Raw genomic sequence first — 18,581 nt, 5'->3', positions numbered from 1 at the left:
CACTCTGTGAAAGATGCTTCTGTTTGGCGCTGTCTTGTTACCGATGTCACTTTTGCCATGGTCTCAATGTTCTCATGTCACTCTGTGCCTTCCCTCCAGTCACCTTCTTTGAGAAGAGTGCTTTGTGTGTAGTGGAGCCCATGCTTGGTCTGGGTGTCTCTTGTAGAATGTGCATCTCTTTGTCCTCTGCAGGTGGCAGGGTAAAAACATGGAAACGACGCTGGTTCATTCTGACCGACAACTGCCTCTACTACTTTGAATATACAACGGTGAGCACCCAAGGATGGGCCAGGACCTGTTTCTAAACAACTCCTCTAGCATGGGTGGAGGTGGCAGTGGAGGGACAGCCCCACTTGCCCTTCCACATCTTTGGAGGGTTGGGGAGGATTTGAGCGTAGTTGAAGGACTAAGATGAATCTCAGAATTGGGGTACCCTAAAGATGATGGGAAGTGCCCTGCAAAAGGCACCATGGTTCAGGGCCCACCTCCAGTTCTAGACAAGCCCATGCCAGCCAGGAGAAGGTGCTTGCGTGAACGTCATATACCATGCCCTGAACACAGGCTGGGGCAGAAAGAATGAACACAGATCATTGCCAAGAAAGAGTTTGTGGCCCTTTTCAAAGAAACATAAGAAGAAAAAGAAAAATAATGTGATTTGAGGAATTCACATTTTCTAGGGTAACAGAAATGCTGATGCATGTGATTTAGAATAAATAGCCAAAGAAGTAAAGTATATAATGGAGAAAAAGCAAATGGAATGAAATAGGAGAAGTTCATTTGAGACTACCTGGAATTTTAAGAAATCAAAGTTTTCTTAAACTGTGGAAGTTTTGTTTTTGTTCAGTGGGAAAAGAATTACAAATGCAAATATGTTACATATGAGTTCCTTTTATAAAAAGCCTATGAGAATAAAAATTATAAAATGAAACTTTTTAAAAAGCTCCCTCTAATATCACCTTGTTGTTCAAGATGTAGTGGAGAGGCTGGAGGGAACTGCCTGAAAATGTAGAGCTGTGTTCCAGTAGCCATGGTTCTTGATGATGATTGAACAATGATATAGCTTTCACAATGAGACTCTGTGAATGTGAAAACCTTGTGTCTGATGCTCCTTTTAGCTACTATATCAACAGAAGAGTAGAACATATGGAATAAAAATAAATAATAGGAGGAACAAATGTTAAAATAAATTCAGTTTGAGATAGTAGTAAATGAAAGCGAGGGGTAAGGGGTATGGTACGTATAGTGGTTTTTTCTCTATTATCATTTTATTTCTTTTTCTAAATCGATGCAAATGTAGTAAGAAATGATGAATATGCAACTATGTGATGATATTAAGAATTACTGATTGTATATGTAGAATGGAATGATATCTAAATGTTTTGTTTGTTAATTTTTTTTTTAATTAATAAAAAAAAGCTCCCTCTAAACAAAGCACCTGAGAGTCTGAGAGACGGGATGGCACCATAGTATCAGCTTTCCTGCAGGGTCCGCTGGCAGCATTGAGTTCATCTTGAATAAATCGAGGCAGTTGAGTTGGGGATGCTTTGCTTCTGTCCTCCAACCAGGTCTTCACTGAGTAAAGGTCATTGAATCTGCTGAGAAAATTAAAATCTAGGAATATCTTCTACCATAAACGTGAAGAAAACATATATATAAAATTTAAATTCTGGATGTATTTATGTAAAAATTAGTAGGAACCAGAACACAAGGTACTTGCCCTGGCATTTTGCTGCTGTTAGGATTGATGACAAGTTTTTATTCTTGTGTTTAGTGGCTTCAGGTTCTTCTCCATTTTGTATACATCATATGAATGTTATTCCAAATCACTCATTCTGATAGTTTACCATTTATTATAGTAGTCAGTAACTTTCAAGGAAATTCCAGGTAGGGTTTTATGTGTTATTGCAACTAAATTCTTGCCATGAGAGCTCTCCAGTTGGCTTCATCTTTTTTTAATAAATCTTTTCCATTATCATAATAATACATTTGAAATTAAAAAAAAAAAAAGATTCCTGTTTCATGCCCCTAAAGGACCACTGTGAATAATTTGGTAAAATTTCTTTCCATTCTTTCCTCTGCCCCACCCTCAGTATCTTTAAAATTGATATGTTTGGCTATTCTTGGTTATTCTCTGGGTTAAAGGACACATCTGCAGGCATCTAAACAAAATACTCCTTAAGCACCAGCCAGCCTCAGCAGGGACACTGGGAGATTGTAGAAACTTAGCTATTCTTCATGGAGCTGACCATAGTGGCATCATTTAATTCCACTTATCATTTATTCAGAGACATATAAATTTGTTAAGAAGCAGAGGGGGATTTGTTGGGGCTAAGCTGGTAGATTGAAACTTTCACTCTCTTCCCCAGTAGTTTAAAGGAGCAAAAATAAGCATGGGAAAAATGCTAGTAGCAACAGGTAAGGGAAGGGGAATAACTAGTTCAGGAAACTTCAGTACCCAGTGGCAAGGAACAGAGCAGGATGCTCTCAGCTTCCCAATGCCCCTGAACCTGAAGAGAGGCTAATAGAGGTGCTTTCTGAGCTTCTTCCTCTTCCGATAGAGGAGTGATGCAATCTGCTGCTGGGCAGAAATTGATGAAAAGGGGAAAATGAAAACATAGGGCTCAATTTCTTTGACATTGCTAAAGGTTTCAGGATGGTACATTCAATTAGGAAAACTGTCTAGAGTGGAATGGTACCCCCCAAGTAGATAGAATGATCCCTGATGTGGAACATTGAGCAATCCCAAAAGAGAGACTAGTTGGGGAAATGGAAGACTCTGTGGCATAAGGGAGTCACCAGTGAGGAATTCAGTGTTGATGTGCTTAGGCTTGGCTGTACATTTAAATATCCTCAGATGAGGATCCTAGACTAGGGAGCCCTTTAAACATGTAGGAGTTTACATCATTGTCAAACTCTTATATTTTAGCTGTTGGATCTGTGATTCTCAGTCTTTCTTCTACTCCAGCACCAGAGGGATAATGGACATTACTTTGAGTAGTTTCTACTACTTGCAAGTATGAAGTCACCTGGGGATTTCACATGAATGATGTGCTAGGGCTGGGGGTGGGGTAGGGAAAGATAGTATCTCCAGTGCATTCCCCAGGTGATTCTAATGCTTATTTCTCTGGTCCCCACTCCTAGGTTGAAGATCATTGGTATAAATCTTCTAAAATTATTTTATATCAAAAAAGTACATCATGTAAACATTGCATCAGACATCTCAGGTCCCACCATTGTAAGAGTGTAAATGAGGTCACATCCTCATTAAGATTCACATTCTGATAACTCTCAGCCTACCAAACTACCTGCTTTCCTGGTGATGAGGAAAGTTAAGATTCAACCCAATTTAATCCAACAGAATCCTCAAGAAGTTCAGGAATTATTGACACTAGGTAACCTTAGAAATGAGAGTCAAGAGGGTAAGAGAAGAATAATTGGTTGAAAGATGTTTCAAAAACTATTTTGATCAATGTTGTTCTTTACCAAATATTTAAATCAACAGCCTACCCCACTCCATGCCCTGTGCAACTGCCCTCTGCCACCTAGGCAAAAATCTGGAGGCTGATTCCCAGGAGCAGGTAAAACAGTGTCTCTGCATAAGACACAGTTGAATATGGGGCCAATGTTCCCCACAGTGGTATTTAATAGATTGTGTCCCAAATGCTGAGTCCCCCTTCCAGTTTATTTCCCCCCTCAGCTCTCAGAACACAAGTAGCTGGACCTTTAACTTGCAGACAGGGAAGTGGGAGGTTCTGCTCTGCCTAAGGGGAAGCAACCCATAAAGATTCTGAAATCAGAGATCCTCCAACAAATAGCCAATGAGAAGACCCTAGGGAGAAGCTCACAATCCACAAGCTCAGAAATTTCACTCAGCTTCTACTCTCCTGGTCTTAAAATGATCAGACAACTAAGGAATCCTAGATATCTGAGGAAAGCGGCTAGCCTGAGAGAAGATAGAGACCAAAACAACCAAGCAAAGTGTTGTAGTTTGCTAGCTGCCAGAATGCAATAAACCAGAAACCGAATGGCTTTTTAAAAGGGCAGTTTAATAAGTTGCTAATTTACAGTTCTAAGGCCGAAAAAATGTCCCAATTAAAACAAGTCTATAGAAATGTTTAATCAAAGGCATCCATCCAGGGAAAGATACCTTGGTTCAAGAAGGCCAATGAAGTTCAGGGTTTCTCTTTCAAGTGGAAGGGCACATGGTGAACACAGTCAGAGTTTCTTTCTCATTTGGAAAGGCACGTGGTGAACATGGCATCATCTGCAAGCTTCTTCTCCTGGCTTCCTGTTTCATGAAGCTCCCCGGGAGGCGTTTTCCTTCTTCATCTCCAAAGGCCGCTGGCTGGCCAACTCTGCTTCTCGTGGCTATGTCGCTCTGCTCTGCTCTCTCTGAATCTCTCATTCTCCAAAATGTTTCCTCTTTTATAAGACTTGAGAAACTAATCAAGACCCACCCAAATGGTGAAGATATGTCATCACCTAATCCAGTTTAACAACCACTCTTGATTGGGTTACATCTCCAGGGAGATGATCTAATTACAGATTCAAACATACACTATTGAATAGGGATTATTCTGCCATTACAAAATGGGATTTTGATTAAAACATGACTTTTCTAGGGTCCATACCTCCTTTCAAACCAGCACACAAGGAAAAAGAGCAACTTGGAGGGAAGAGCAACTTTATAGGGAGAAGAAAACTTCAGTGACAGTTATAAAAAGGCTCTTAAGAACCGGAGAGGTAACTGATTGCATCTGTGAAACAAGAACAGAATGCTACATTGAACCAGAAAACAAATTAAAGACAAATAAAGAAAAATGCTCTTAAAAAATATGATAGAAGTAAAAGTCAATAGAAGGGTTGGAAGAAAAAAAGGATCAAGAAAATCTCCCAGAAAGAACAAAAAAGGCAGAGATGGAAAATAGTAAAGAAAGATTTTAAAGAGAAAAGAGCCAGTCCTGAAGGTTCGTATATTTCATAGAGAACTGAGAAAATAAAAAAGGACAATCTTTGACAAAATAATTTTTTAAAACTTCTTAGGAATGAAAGATCTGTGTTCCAGATTGAAATGGCCTAGCTGAATGTCCTGTATAATGGATGAATGTAGAACCATAACGAAGCACATTCTTTTGGAATTTCATATGGCTGAGGATAAAATCATATAAATGTTCAAGGAGGTGGAAAAAGAGTTCATATGCAGTGCATCCAGAATCAGAATGACTTTGGAGAGAGTAGCATTGAAAGTTGAAAGCCCTTGCTATGCTTCAAAATTTGGGAGGAGTATTATCTCCATCCTAGATGTTATACCCAGCCAAACTATCAGTCAAATGTGAGACTAGAATAATGACATTTTTAAGCTCTCAAAAAATTTACCACTCACATACTTTTTCTCGGTATATTCTCTGCCAAAATGATGATATGAACTATTAGAGAAAAGCATTGGCTATCAGAAGCAGGAGATATGGAATAAGAGGAAGACAGTGCACTCTGGAATGTGAGTAGTGAGTTTAAGGACTAAGAGCGACTCACAAAAGGAGAGAGGTGATGGGTCCAGATATGAACAGGTTTCAGAGGGCTCCTGGAGAGTCTTCAAGAAGGTGCACTTGATAGAATGCGTGATAAGAGTTAGAATAAGAAGGGAGCTTTAGATAACTGATGGAAATTTGCAACTGAGGTAGATTATAAATTCACAGAAAACTAAGAAAAGAAACAACCTTCCCAAATAAGAGGTTATTTTTGGTTCCAGTGAGAACAGGAGACTAATGAAGAAAGAGAAGTAAAAAGTTCCTGCATGTCTCAGTTCTGAAGAGCATATATGGTCTTAAAGAAAATACTGAATTGTAACCACATCAAAATGACCAGATGATTATTGGAGAGGGGGATGGAGAATGAGTTGGTTGCTTTAAGAGGAGAAACCTGGGCTAAATCCTCATCTTTCATAGTGAGAAGTCAATAGATAATGAGTAAAACTGAATACTCAAGAAATAGCAGTTTTTTAAATAGGAGAGAGTAGCAATTTGAGCATAGCATTTTAAAGACAGGGAAGATATCTCAAAGTCTGTTTAAACAAGTTAGCGATAGTTGCCACTGAGGTTGGGGAAATGTCCTGAAGATGGTTTTTTGCTTTTACAAAATTTACAGAACTAATGGATGTTTTTTATTGATATATATATTATATATTCACATACCATGTAGTTATCCAAAGTATACAGTCAGTGGTTCACAATATCATCATATAGCTGTGCATTTATCTTCACAATCGACTTTTTCTTTTTTGTGAAAAATAACATATATACAAAACAATAAATTACAAAGCACACCACAACAATTAGTTGTGGAACAGATTTCAGAGTTTGGTACAATTCCACAATTTTAGGTTTTTACTTCTAGCTGCTCTGAGATACTGGAGGCTAAAAGAAGTATCAGTGTATAATGTTTCAGCAATCATATTTGTTTGTTAAACCCTACCTTCTCTGTATAACTCCACTATCACCTTTGATCTTTCTCCCACTCTTTAGGGGTATTTGGGTTATACCTATTCTAACTTTTTCATGTTGGAAGGGTCTGTCAATAATATGGAATAGTGGGATGGAACTAGTTGATGTTCTGGAAGGGCTGGCCCTGCTGCATTTTAGGACTTATCTTGTCGAGGGAACCATCTGGAGGTTGTAGGTTTCTGGAACGTTACCTAATGCGTGGAACCTTTGTAGAATCTTATGTAACACCTTAGATGTTCTTTGGGATTGGCTGGAATGGTTTTAGTTGGGGTTAGGCATTTATAATCAGTAGCAGTGTCTAACTGAAGCTTGTGCAAGAGTGACCTCAAATAGTATTCTCTTGTCTCTATTTGAACTCGCTTAGCCACTGATACTTTGTTACACTTCTTTCCCCCCTTTTGGTCAGGATGGCATTGTTGATCCCATGGTGCCAGGGCGAGGCACCCTGGGGTGTTATGTCCCACATAGTGGAGAGGGCAATGATTTCACTTGCAGAGTTGAGCTTAGAGAGAGGCCACATCTGAGCAACAAAAGAGGTCCTCCGGAAGTAACTCTTAAGTATACCTGTAGGTTGGCTAAGCTTCACAAGAGCAAGTCTCACGATCAAGAGCTTGGCCTATTGATTTGGGTGTCCCTAATGTTTTGCACAGTATCAGGGGTTTCCCTGGTGGTAAAGTTTATCTGTTTAATATACTCTGGGGTGTATCCAGGCATTACATTAAGCTATACAGGATTAAAGGCCCCTATCTTCTTCTGGTCTCTCTGTGTTTGGAGTGTTTAAACAATTTATCCAGACAGGTTGAGTTAGATTCTGTGCTGCAGAATTTAGGTTCTGAACGAAATAAACCTTTCTTCCTTTGGTCTCAGAGTAGATAAGGTTCTAAAATACAATGTCTTCCTTACGCCTGTGTCCTATTACCTTAATCCCAACCTGAGCAGCTTTGTTCTTATCTCTAAATACCAGGTAATACATACATAAAACAGCCTCCCAAAATCCGGAAATAACAATTAGCACTCTGGACTAAATGTACTGTTATAAGAGCTTACAATCTAGACCCCAATTTTCTTATAACTCTTTTCTAAAGGAGACCCTACAATATTTGCTCTTGTTTCTGGCTTATTTTGCCTCACGAAATGTCCCACAGGTTCATTCAGTGTTGCATGCCTCACCATTTCATTCCTTTTTGTAGCAACACAATATTCGATTATATATATATATATATATATATATATATATATATATATATACACCATTGTTCGCCAATCTACTTCTCAGTCAGTACATCCTTCAGCCACCTCCATCCATTTGGGCATCATGTATAATCTCCAAAGACAACAGTCCATCAACACTCTCAATTTTAGATAATTTCATTGCTCCCAAAAGAAAAATAACCAATAAACACACCCTCACCGAATATAAAATCCAAACATCCTCTTAACTTTTGTCTCTCCCCCCATTATTTATCCCTGGTATTGCTGTGGTACTGTTGATGTTTTCCTGTTAGACATAACTCACAGCATGCAATAGAAATTCCTCTTATACCCTGAAATTACACGCTCTTTGTATAAGATTCATACAGTTGAAGTAGTTTCATACGAGAACTTATTTATATTTGTAGTGTTAATCAGTGGGACACATGGATCTATACAACCCCTTTCAATCATGTTTACCTTTGATATGGTAATATTACTTATAGCCCCACTGGTGGATTGCCTTTACTTAGAACCAGTTGACTTTTAAGAACTCTGTGTAATTTGATCAAATATAAAAATGTTAAAAGTGATAGAAGTTAGACAGAGGGTGTTGTGGAGGACTTCATCAGCCTTGAGGCAAGTGGAGCGATAGGTGTAGTAGCGGCTTTTGCTGAGATGGGCAGCCTGGAAGAAGGACCAATGCTAGGGGCCCGAGTCTGGGGTTCTTTTGAGATCCAGGTGGAGTTATTGGGAAGACAGGGTAACAGATGACATGTACTTAGGACTGTGCCACAGCTGTCCACACAGCAGTTGGGGGCACAGAGCAGGAGCACCTGGGATGAGGCTGGGAAAACCTTTCTGGAGTTGCTGATGCTGGAATAGAAGCTTCACAGATGGATAGGAGAGCCTCACAAAGAGGCGAGGTGGCTTTCCAAGTGAGAGGAGCTCCATGCTCCCTTCTCAAGGGCCCCCCGGGCTATTCCCAGACACACTCTTTCAAGGCCTTTCTCTCGCCTCCTGGGCTTTGGGCTCTAGGGGCTCACGTATGCCATAGTGACACCTGCACATTTTTTGACCCGTTTCATGTTTTAGAACCTAACGTGAGGTCCTAAGGTCTTGGAAAAGGCACAGGAGCTAGGTGGAGGAGCTAGAACGAGTTTCCAGTGAGGAAGGTAATAGCATATGGATTCTCAGAGCCAGCATTGATGGCATTTCCTCTTCAACTATTCTGCAGGATAAGGAGCCTCGTGGGATTATCCCTTTAGAGAATCTGAGCATCCGGGAGGTGGAGGACTCCAAAAAACCAGTGAGTAGTTTTTGTGAGATGTTTTAGGAGAAACAGTATGGGCATAGCAGTTCTTTGAAAAAGAATGAAGTTGAAAGGTTTAATTAAAAAAAAAAAACCAAAATATATATTTATGACCTATAACTTACCCTAACTTTTTTTTTTAATCATCGTTGATGTTCTCCCCCATCAAGCCAAGGAGGAGACCCTAAATAGCTTCTTTGCGTTCTGTCTGCTTTAGTGTCACTCAGTGAGTATCCTGTGAGGTGTTGAAGTTGTCCCTCCTTAACTGGCAATAAGCAAACACTCGGATGAGGCTGCTCATCTTATAACCTTAGGACACCGTATAAAGTAATTGTCCTTTGTTCTGGAATATCATGATATTGCTGGTTTAGCTTTAAAAAGCATTAAGTGACCTGCAATTATCTACATATTTTATATCTATTACTTTATGTATATTAGTAGCATTAATGTATGCCTTATTAATTTCTTTATCAGTGAGGCCTCTTTATATACAGTTTACATTTTCCAGAATTCTATCTTCTAGACTCCTCTTTTCCATAGGAAATTATATATTGCCTCTTTTTAATGACGGTCAGAATAAAGAATCTTTTGGGAAATAAAAAAAATTTTTACCTGTCCAGCAGCTTCCTCAGACCTTGGAGTCACCCTCTGCATCTCTTTTTTTAATTCTCAGAACTGCTTTGAGCTTTATATCCCTGACAATAAAGACCGAGTCATTAAGGCCTGTAAGACGGAGGCTGACGGGCGAGTGGTGGAAGGAAACCACACCGTGTACCGGATTTCAGCCCCCACTCCTGAGGAAAAGGAGGAGTGGATAAAATGCATTAAGTAAGTGGCATCTGAATCAAATTGGAGATGTGGCTGACATGGACTCTCACCTTTCAAATATTTATTGTTTCAAATTGTTCCATACTGTCCAATCCTTTGCTGTACTCCCTGTCTTCAGTCTTTAAGGACACATTTTGCCAGCAGTCCCTCATACCTTTTCAGTGGGGCCCTTGGATTCCTGCCCATTACAGCGTTGTTAAGAGTGCACCACAAACTGGACTTCCCCTAGGCGCCTCAGGCCCAGTTTGGGGACAGTGGGAGCTGACAGACAGCGGAGCTGTTTATTGAGCTGTCTTTTCATGTCTTAGGGAGCAATCTCATGGGGACAGCTCAGGAGAGCTGATGACCGTAAGGATGCAAAGGAGAGCACCTGTGCCATATCCTGCTGATCACCGAGGTTGGTAGGCTAATGGGGTTGGCCAGGCAGGTATTCCTTCCCGTTAAGACCTTTAGCATATACCTCTCAAGGGTGCCTTCTCAGTTAAAGACATCCATCGAGCCTGTCCTCCTTGGTCCAGGCACCCAGCGGGTGGTACTGTCGCCATCCCATGCTTGTTTTCCACAGTGCTTTCCATGGATGTATCAGAAAGTACCTCACTACATGTCAGGAGATGTAGAAACTGGGGCAGCGTGACTTGAGGGAAGTCACCTCATTTGTCCCAAACAGCTCTGTGCTTCCTTCCAGGTCTAAGGGTCCCCTACTTTTGATGGTCACTCAATGTTTGGTGTTGGTCCCACAGTAAGGTTTAAATGTGGATATAGGGGAGCAGTGTGGGGTATGTGCAGAAGCCATTATCCAATATTGAGGATTTATCTGCTTTCCTCTTGAAGTTCAGTTTTAGTTGCTTTGAAAAATAAGTGGGAAGGCAGTCTGCTTGAATGTGGGAGTATATGACTCTAGTGGCGGATGGCCCCAGCCTTACCTTTGTGACTGCATTTGTCGCCCCTGCCCTTGCTGCTCAAAGAGTGCTCCGGGGACCAGCAGCAGCCCATCATGTGGAAGCTTGTTAGAACTGAGAGTCCGGGCCCCGCCCCAGATGCGCTGACTCAGAATGTTCATTTTAATTGGATCTCCAGTGATTCAAATGCAGGGTTAACACTTCATGTTTGATGTTTGCTTCATAGTGTGCCCTTTTCTTCTCCATGGCTTAGGGCCCTGGCTGTGTCCTCTGACTCCTGGGCAACAGAACCTCCTCTGCCACTCCCCTGGAGGTCTGAGTCTTCCCTACATTTCTTTCTGGATTTTCTTTTTATCCTTTTTACCGGTTCCAGCCCATGAGAAATGGCTCTGCAAGCATTTAGGTTCTCATAAAGCCTATTGTTTGCTTTTTCGAATCCTTTACAGTTCTGTCATAAAATATCTTATCTGGGATAAGATATTGAACAACTCACACTTGATTTCTGTTTTATAATATTTTAATCCTATGAGATACCATTTTCCTGTTTTATAGACGAGAAGCAGAGGTACATGGAGATTATTTGCCCAAATAACATAGCAGTGACCTTGGGTCATCAAATAGAGCATCACGGCTTACCCCTGTGCTGTGAGAGATGAGGATCCAGGAGAAGGGGAAAAATTTGCTCATGCTCACACAGCTAATGAATGGATCGAATGCAGGCTTCTGATTCCCACGTCTCCATTCTGTCTGCTCTCCTGAGTTATACAGTGTGAGGTTTTGGGGAGGGATAGACATTTCCCAGTATGGAAGTTGTCTGGAGTTACAGCTTTCCATAGCGTTCTTCCCTCAGATGTCCGTGAAGCCGGGTCCCCATGTCAGCGTCAGTATTGGTAATTCCAGATTTACTTCTGTTAGTGGTTTTCCCTTTTGAGAGCTCATCCACAATTTCCCTACCAGGCACTTTGCTGATCAAAATGTGAAAGGTTGAGTGTGCTGCTTTCCTTACAAGAGCCTCCATGTCTCTACTGGAAGACAGGAAGACACCCTCCCCTGTGGTCCAAGGCCAAACGTCCCCTTCCTGTGTTGGCCTTTCTCCCACCCAGACTCCAGCCCTACCCTGAGGGGGTTGAATACACTGTTTTTGTTTTCTGACACTTTTGCAGTATCTACTAAAAACAGTGTCGTCTCCTGGCCAAGGTTAAATGCTGAGTAGGTGACTGAACAGGGAGGTAAAGATAGGGGAAGAGTAGATGACCTCATGCCACAGAAATAATTGTTGAAAATCTGTGCAACAAAGAGACAGGAACCGAACTGGTTGGAGCCCGGATGTGGCATCAGATTCCCTTGTGCCAAATTCTCTACCATCCTTCCGTCTTGCTCACCATGGGCACATGGCCGGGAGTGCTGGGCTACCTGTATCTCCCCCTGCATCTCTCCAAGGCAGGGAATCCCTGACACTGGGACTGTTTAGGGACAGAGAGCATGCAATGGGCATGCTGAGCATGGGGCCAGGATTTGGGTGGTGACCATTAGAACCAGGGCTGGGCAAGGGTGGGCAAGCTTTTCCATTAAGTGGTTAAAGCACCCATGATCTTCACAGGGTCACTGGTGCTGTAGACAGGGAGAGAGAGAGCAGCAGTGACATTGGAGACCTTTTGCTGGGGAATATATATGTTACCTGTGAGCTACTGCCTCCTTTTAATATTAGGGTTTTGAAAAACATTTAGCTATTTAATGCTTCTGAAATTTAATTTTCATAAATGGTTTGGAGTAAGGTGGGGGGGGGGCATGTAACTTCACACCCTCAAATGAGTAGCCAGCTGTCCCAAGACTATTGATTAATCCTTTTTTTCACCGCTGATTTGAAGTACTTTCTTCAGTTTGTGCTAACTTCCTATATATTATTAGGTTGACTTCTGTTGCTCTGATGGTGTCTTCCTGGACAAATATGATACTGCCTTGGTGGCTCCAGCATGGGGGATGGGGTGTTGGGTAGAAGACATGCAGTCTCCCCTCCTCTCCTTGCTCTTTTGACTGTCTTTGTACATTTTGTCTTTCTTAGGGTTTGTTACTTATGTAGTCAGAGTAATTAAACGTTCTCTAAAATCACATTTAGAATCTTGGCTCCTTTAACTCGAGCACAAACCCTCCTTGTGAGGTTGCTCAGTTCCAAAGCAGCTTGGTCTCCACTGCTGTAGCTCCCTGCTCAGACTGAGCTGTGGACTTGCAGCCATCACCTCTTTACTTCTCACCTCAGCACCTGAAAGGATAGGGATGTTGGGCTTAGTAAGCCCGGCCAAGGTGATTAGTTAAACGGTCCCAAACCACAGGCCTTCAGAGCCCAGGAGCCTGGCTTAAGAACCCGTCCTCTTAACCACCATGCAGCCTGGTGCACTGGCCCTTAGCTCTTGACACTTCTCCCAGAGAAGGAGGTGGAGATGAAGGAGCGAAGAAGGAAACTGATTGAGACAGCTTCTTCACCAATATTGTTAGAAAGGTTTTATAAAAGGTCCAGTACGGGATACTTTTTTTCTCATTCAGTGTTTTTCCAATAAGTTCCTACTGCCGCTGGCACACGTATTGTCCAAGTTGCTGGTACACTGGACGTGGTCACCGTATAAGCTGGAGAACTGCAGCAGCCACTGTCTGAGTGCTCATATATGCAGGCCCTGTGATGCGTTCTTAGCACATGTGGTCCCTTCCAGCCCCCCAAAGTCCAGCGACGGGGCAGCAGCTCCATTTCATATGTGAGCAGAATGGGAGTTAAGAAGTTGAGTAGCAGAGAGTGCTAGAGCCGGGGCTCACGCCTCTGCCTGTCTCCAGGCCAGGTTCTTCCCCACATCACTACATTGCTTCTCACACTTCTCACTGGGGCCAGCACCCAAAAAACCCCTAGAGCCCCCAACTGAAAATAGACATCTTAATTCACCCACTTGGAGTGGCCACACCCTTTCCTGGTGAGACCCCCTCCAGGCCCATTCCCTGTACCATGACTCCTGGTCTCCCCCAGGAGCAACTGTGGGAGCATTTCCTTGTAGAAACATCATCTCTGGGGAGTAGTTCCTGGTCAACTCACAAAAGCTGTCATGACCGCAGACTCCATCATAAGTGCAGTGCAGGTGTCACTTTGGCTTGTGAGCAAGCCCAGAGACTAATCTTCAAACTAACATTGCTTCTCTGGAAAGGTGAATTAAGCCTCAAAACTTTGGGATATAACTTGCTTGGAAGTTGCAGAGTTACAAAAGTAAGGGGGTGTCCTGGTGGCTGCCACCCACAGCTCTCCAGCCCTCGTATTATCCTCACAGGGGCTTCTCCTACTCCAGTTAATCACATGTTTAGTTTCTCTCGACCCACTAGTCTATAAACTCAGAATGAGGACCACTCAGCTGTATTCATGGCATGTCTCCATCACCTAGTGCTGGGCTAGAGGTCCCTGTCTGGTGCCATCTTTATTCTAGTGGTGATCTCTTGATGGCACGGAGCTCACCACCACCCCTCCCGGATTAGACACAGCTCTAAGAATGTGCAGTGATTCTGTTCCCAAGCCTGAATCGGTTACTAGGCTTGAGTGACCCAAAACAAGCTCGGAGACTAATCTTGCCACAGGTACCAGTGTGACCCTAGAAGCTTGGCAGCCTGCGTCACCTTGTGGACACCATAAGGGTGAAGATGCTGGCCGCCTTTGCAGAGATGATCTCGGGGAGTAGGGGCTCGGGGGCCCCCTGGAGCCTCTGAGACCCTCCTGTGGGGCCTCCCAGGGTTTCTGTTTTTCTGACTGTGCCCCTCACGTGCTTGTGTCTCCCCCCCATTTGTCCGCAGAGCAGCCATCAGCAGGGACCCCTTCTACGAGATGTTAGCCGCACGGAAGAAGAAGGTCTCCTCCACGAAGAGACACTGAGCCTGTGTGGCCACCAGGTCCAAGACAGACGCCCACCGATGGAGAGAGGGCTGCTGAGCAGGAGCGCCTTCTCCGCCGGCCCGGGCCCTGGGTTCCTAGAGACTAATTTCAGCTTTTGCTACTTTTTTTTAAAGCGGGAAAAGGGTGGGCTGTTATCACTGGGAAGGAGGGGAACCCGGAGCCTCTGGAAGCATGGATTATTGAGCCTTTTCCTCTAAAAAGAACAGAGCTCTTATGAGCCAGGCAGCCTCCGTGCAAGTCTCTCCCCTCAGCAGGTCCGATAGCAGAGTGTGCAGCCGACTGTTTACCTCTCGGTTTTTTCCCGTGAAGAGACCTTCAGCCCTGCACCATAAATACATGTATCAATATATTATTATACATTAAGAGAAGAGATGGGATGGAAGAGACACCACATACTGTAAAGATATATTTTTGTTTTGTTTCTTCTTTTAAAGAGAAAGATAAAATAGAGCTGTTCAGACACCTTCTTCCCTCTCTGGTTTTGGAAGCTGCTCCCCAGTAACAGCTAAGGTGTGCTAGCCCTGGGCCTGCGCAGGGTCCTCCAGGCCCGGGGGCTGGGGTCCTGTCTTTGGGTGGCTTGTCTAGGTGGGAGAGGGTTGGGTAGAGGGCGCAGAAGGGCGAAGGAGGTAGCAGACTGGTGAGGACTTCGTGCAGATTCCAGATCCTGCCACGGCCTCGGACCCCCAGCACCTGTGGCGCAAATGGCTGCTCTTGCTGTTTTCGTTTCAAGTGCCTGGGAGCACTGGGGAGAGAAGAGAATTGTCTGGATGCTTACGTTGTTTTATCTCAGAATCAAGTTCTTGTTGGGCTTTAAAATAGAAAGTCAGCATTTTTCCTTGAGCTAAATACCTAATAACCAAAACTGTGAGGAAGGTGATCCCAGAGAGGCTCCGATGATCTGTTTCGTGTTTGGTTTTCCTTCCTCTACCCCAGGCCCCGTCCTCGTTCTAGAGGGAGGAGTAGGTCTCACCTGATCGCCTTAGGGCTTCAGCTTTTTCTGCCTCAAACTGGCCCTTGCCTGGACCACTCTCTGCATTTTGTGATGGGCCCACCGGAGGGAAAAGGGCCTTGACCCGCACGGCAGGGTAATGGGGAGCGAGGGAGGGCGAGGTGGGCTGCCTCCAGTCTCTCTCTCTCTCTCGTTTTTTTTTTTTTTTCCAAGAAATGTGTGTGAGTTAACCTTGCCTCTCCTAATTTATGGTGTGAAGGGAGCCATGAAACTCGGCGTTCTCCTGCCGTTCTCTCAGGGACTCTCAAGGGCAACTTCTGCCACTCATCCAGGGCCCACTGTGCTCATCCAGGCACGAGCAGGGGGCTAGCCGGGCCATCACGCCTCGTCCAACCACCCCAACCCAAGATAGGGCAGAGTGCTTCATGGTTGGAGGGCAGAGAGCAGCATAGCCCTCTCTGCTCCTCTGACGTTTTTAGAGTGGGTTAGCATCTCTGGAAATAGCCTTTGCCAAAAGGACGGGTGGGAGGTGGGGAGGGGGCAACCTGGAGTCCCCCTCCAAGTGTAGTAATAAATAGCTGGATCCTACCTTGAATGGCCACAGGCTGAAACTTGTGAAGATGACAGAAGGAGGTCTAGGCGGGAAGCCTCAACTTCCTGGCCAATAGAGCCAGAGTGTCCGAAGCTTCAGAGCTGTGCCGACACTAGGGTCCCTCCAGCTGGCTCCGAGCCTCCGGCAAGTTCCAAGCCCTGGTTCTCACCCACACTGCCTAGACAGAGGCACCTGGATCAGTATTAGTCTATTTATCAGAGATGTAAATAATCCATGTATAGTTTTTCTCCTTTTAGATTATTTTGTACTTGTTTAAAAAAAAAGTTTTGTCGAAATATAAAATATAAAGAAATGACTAAAAGTTGTTGACAGGGTTTTTAAAAAATTATTATTATTCCAATTTTTTTTTGTTTTTGCCTTGTAAACTAGCGCCAAGGAACTGCAGCAAATAAACTCCAAATCTGCCCAGCCCCCTCTCTTGTCTGTGGCATTCTTTCTTGTTCTGGGGTGGGTAGGCTTTGAGGTTGGAAAGGAATGCTTATAGATATACTTGTGTGGGAGAATATGTCACTTTTAACTTCTTCTCATCTTAAGTTTAGCAGTAATAGAAGTCAGAAGTGGAGAGGAAGATTTTGTTTTCTATCAAGGGTAATACAGCAATAAAAGAAAACTAGCTTAATCTTTTGCCCCTTGTTATTGTTAAAGAAATAAAATTAAACACGCAACTTTAAATTAAGATCAAGAAGTATGACTTCAGCTGCCATAACACACTTTGAATATTATTTTAGTTTCCTTATATGCCTATGTAATGTCAGGAGGAAGCAGGAGACTCAGTAGGATAGAATTCAAAGACAGGAGAAGGGTCAGGGCTTTGCATCACAGAACAAAGAGCCAGTGAAGCTCTGCCCTGTTCCCACTGCTGCCAGGCTGTCCCTTTACTGTTTGTCCATAAGTCCTCTTTTTTGGCAGCAGTTTCAGATATTTGTTTCTTGCTTCAAGCCCCCAGTGTCCTCTGTCACTGCCCCAGATGACCTCTCTTTCCACTTTGCAGAGAAGAGAGAGAACATGTGATGTGTAACAGCTTCCCTGCCTTCTAACGCCAGGCTTGGCTTATCTTTTTTACCTCCTCCCAGCTCTGATAAAAGTAAGCCCCCCTTTTCTAAGGTTAGTCCTGCCAGCCTCCCCTGGATCTTTGTCAGTTCTCTTGTCCTTGTGTTTATCCTTAATTTCCTTCTCCAGTGATTGTTTTCCCTCAAACTACAAAAGTGCTCAAGTCTCCTTTAAAAAGCAAACATCCCCTTAATGGATGCAAAACTAGGACGTCCTCATTGCACTGCAGGTTCCAGGCAGGTCAGGCAGAAAAACAGGAAGGTGTCCAGATCAGAAAGGAAGACGTAATACTATTCCCAGATGACACGACCTTGCACGTAGAAAATCTAAGGTATCTATAGTAAGTAAGTTCAGCCGGGTTGTGGGTTACAAGATCAGTATGCAAAAACCAATTATATTTCTGTATACTAGCAATGAGCAATCTGAAAATGAAATTAAGAGAATTCCATTTATAATAGCATCAAAGAATTAAAGGAATATCTAAATTCTTTAAATTTGTGGTAACATACAACAACATAAAATTTCCCATTGTCATGGTTGGGTTCATGTGTCAACTTGGCCGAGTGGTGGTTGGGCAAGCGCTGGCCTGTCTGTTGCAATGAGGACACTTCATAGAATTAAATCATGATCATGTCAGCTGCATCCACAGCTGATTCCATTTGTAGTTGGCCAAAGGGGCGTGTCTTCTGCAATGAGTGATGCTTAATCTAATCACTGAAAGCCTTATAAGGAGGATTCAGAAGAGACAGGCTCTTCCTGCTTCGGCTGGTGAGCCTCTCCTGTGGAGTTCGTCCAGACCCTCCATCAGAATTGTCAGCTTCACAGCCTACTCTGCGGATTTTGGACTCTGCGTTCCCGTGGTCACATGAGACACTTTTATAAATTTTATATTTGCAAATGTTCCCTGTTGATTCTGTTTCTCTAGAGAACCCTAACTAATACACCTGTGTTAACCACAATCAAGTATATAACTCAGTGGTGTTAATTACATCCGCGATGTCGTGCAACCATTACCACCATCCATTACCACAAATGTTTTTATCATCTTAAACAGGAACCGTGCACTCATAATTAACATTAATTCTCCATTCCCCAAAGCCCGTTCCTGGTAGCCTGTAATATACTTTCTGTTTCATGGATTTGCATATTCTAGACAGTTTGTATATAAGTGAAGTCATACAATATTTGTCCTTTTGTGTCTGACTTATTTCTCTCAGCGTGATGTTTTAAAGGTCATCCATGTTGTAGCATGGACCTGATCTCCATTCCTTTTTAGGGCTGAGTAACATTCCACTGTGGGTATAGACCGCATTTTGTTTA

The 18,581-nt window shown here is 43.2% G+C and overlaps 1 protein-coding gene across 6 annotated transcripts in view; it reads left to right on the top strand.

Annotated features, from left to right (window-relative positions):
- The window catches only part of CYTH1 (cytohesin 1), a 108,459-nt gene extending 91,838 nt beyond the window's left edge, over window positions 1-16,621 (top strand). For 4 of the 6 annotated variants that reach the window (XM_077166130.1, XM_077166134.1, XM_077166132.1 and 1 more), the window contains 5 exons: window positions 191-269; window positions 8,929-9,000; window positions 9,677-9,831; window positions 10,140-10,228; window positions 14,550-16,621. In XM_077166130.1, coding sequence (XP_077022245.1) covers window positions 191-269; window positions 8,929-9,000; window positions 9,677-9,831; window positions 10,140-10,228; window positions 14,550-14,587 — 433 coding nt within the window. In that variant the 3' untranslated portion in view covers window positions 14,588-16,621. The remainder of the gene's footprint in view (window positions 1-190; window positions 270-8,928; window positions 9,001-9,676; window positions 9,832-10,139; window positions 10,229-14,549) is intronic. The other 2 variants (XM_077166129.1, XM_077166131.1) reach the window with 2 other exon arrangements.
- Window positions 16,622-18,581: the final 1,960 nt, after the last annotated feature.

This window comes from Tamandua tetradactyla, chromosome 6 (assembly GCF_023851605.1).
Source record: "Tamandua tetradactyla isolate mTamTet1 chromosome 6, mTamTet1.pri, whole genome shotgun sequence".
Lineage (NCBI taxonomy): Eukaryota > Metazoa > Chordata > Mammalia > Pilosa > Myrmecophagidae > Tamandua > Tamandua tetradactyla.
Note: the sequence above shows the minus strand (reverse complement) of the source record. Positions and strands in the feature narration are given on the sequence as shown.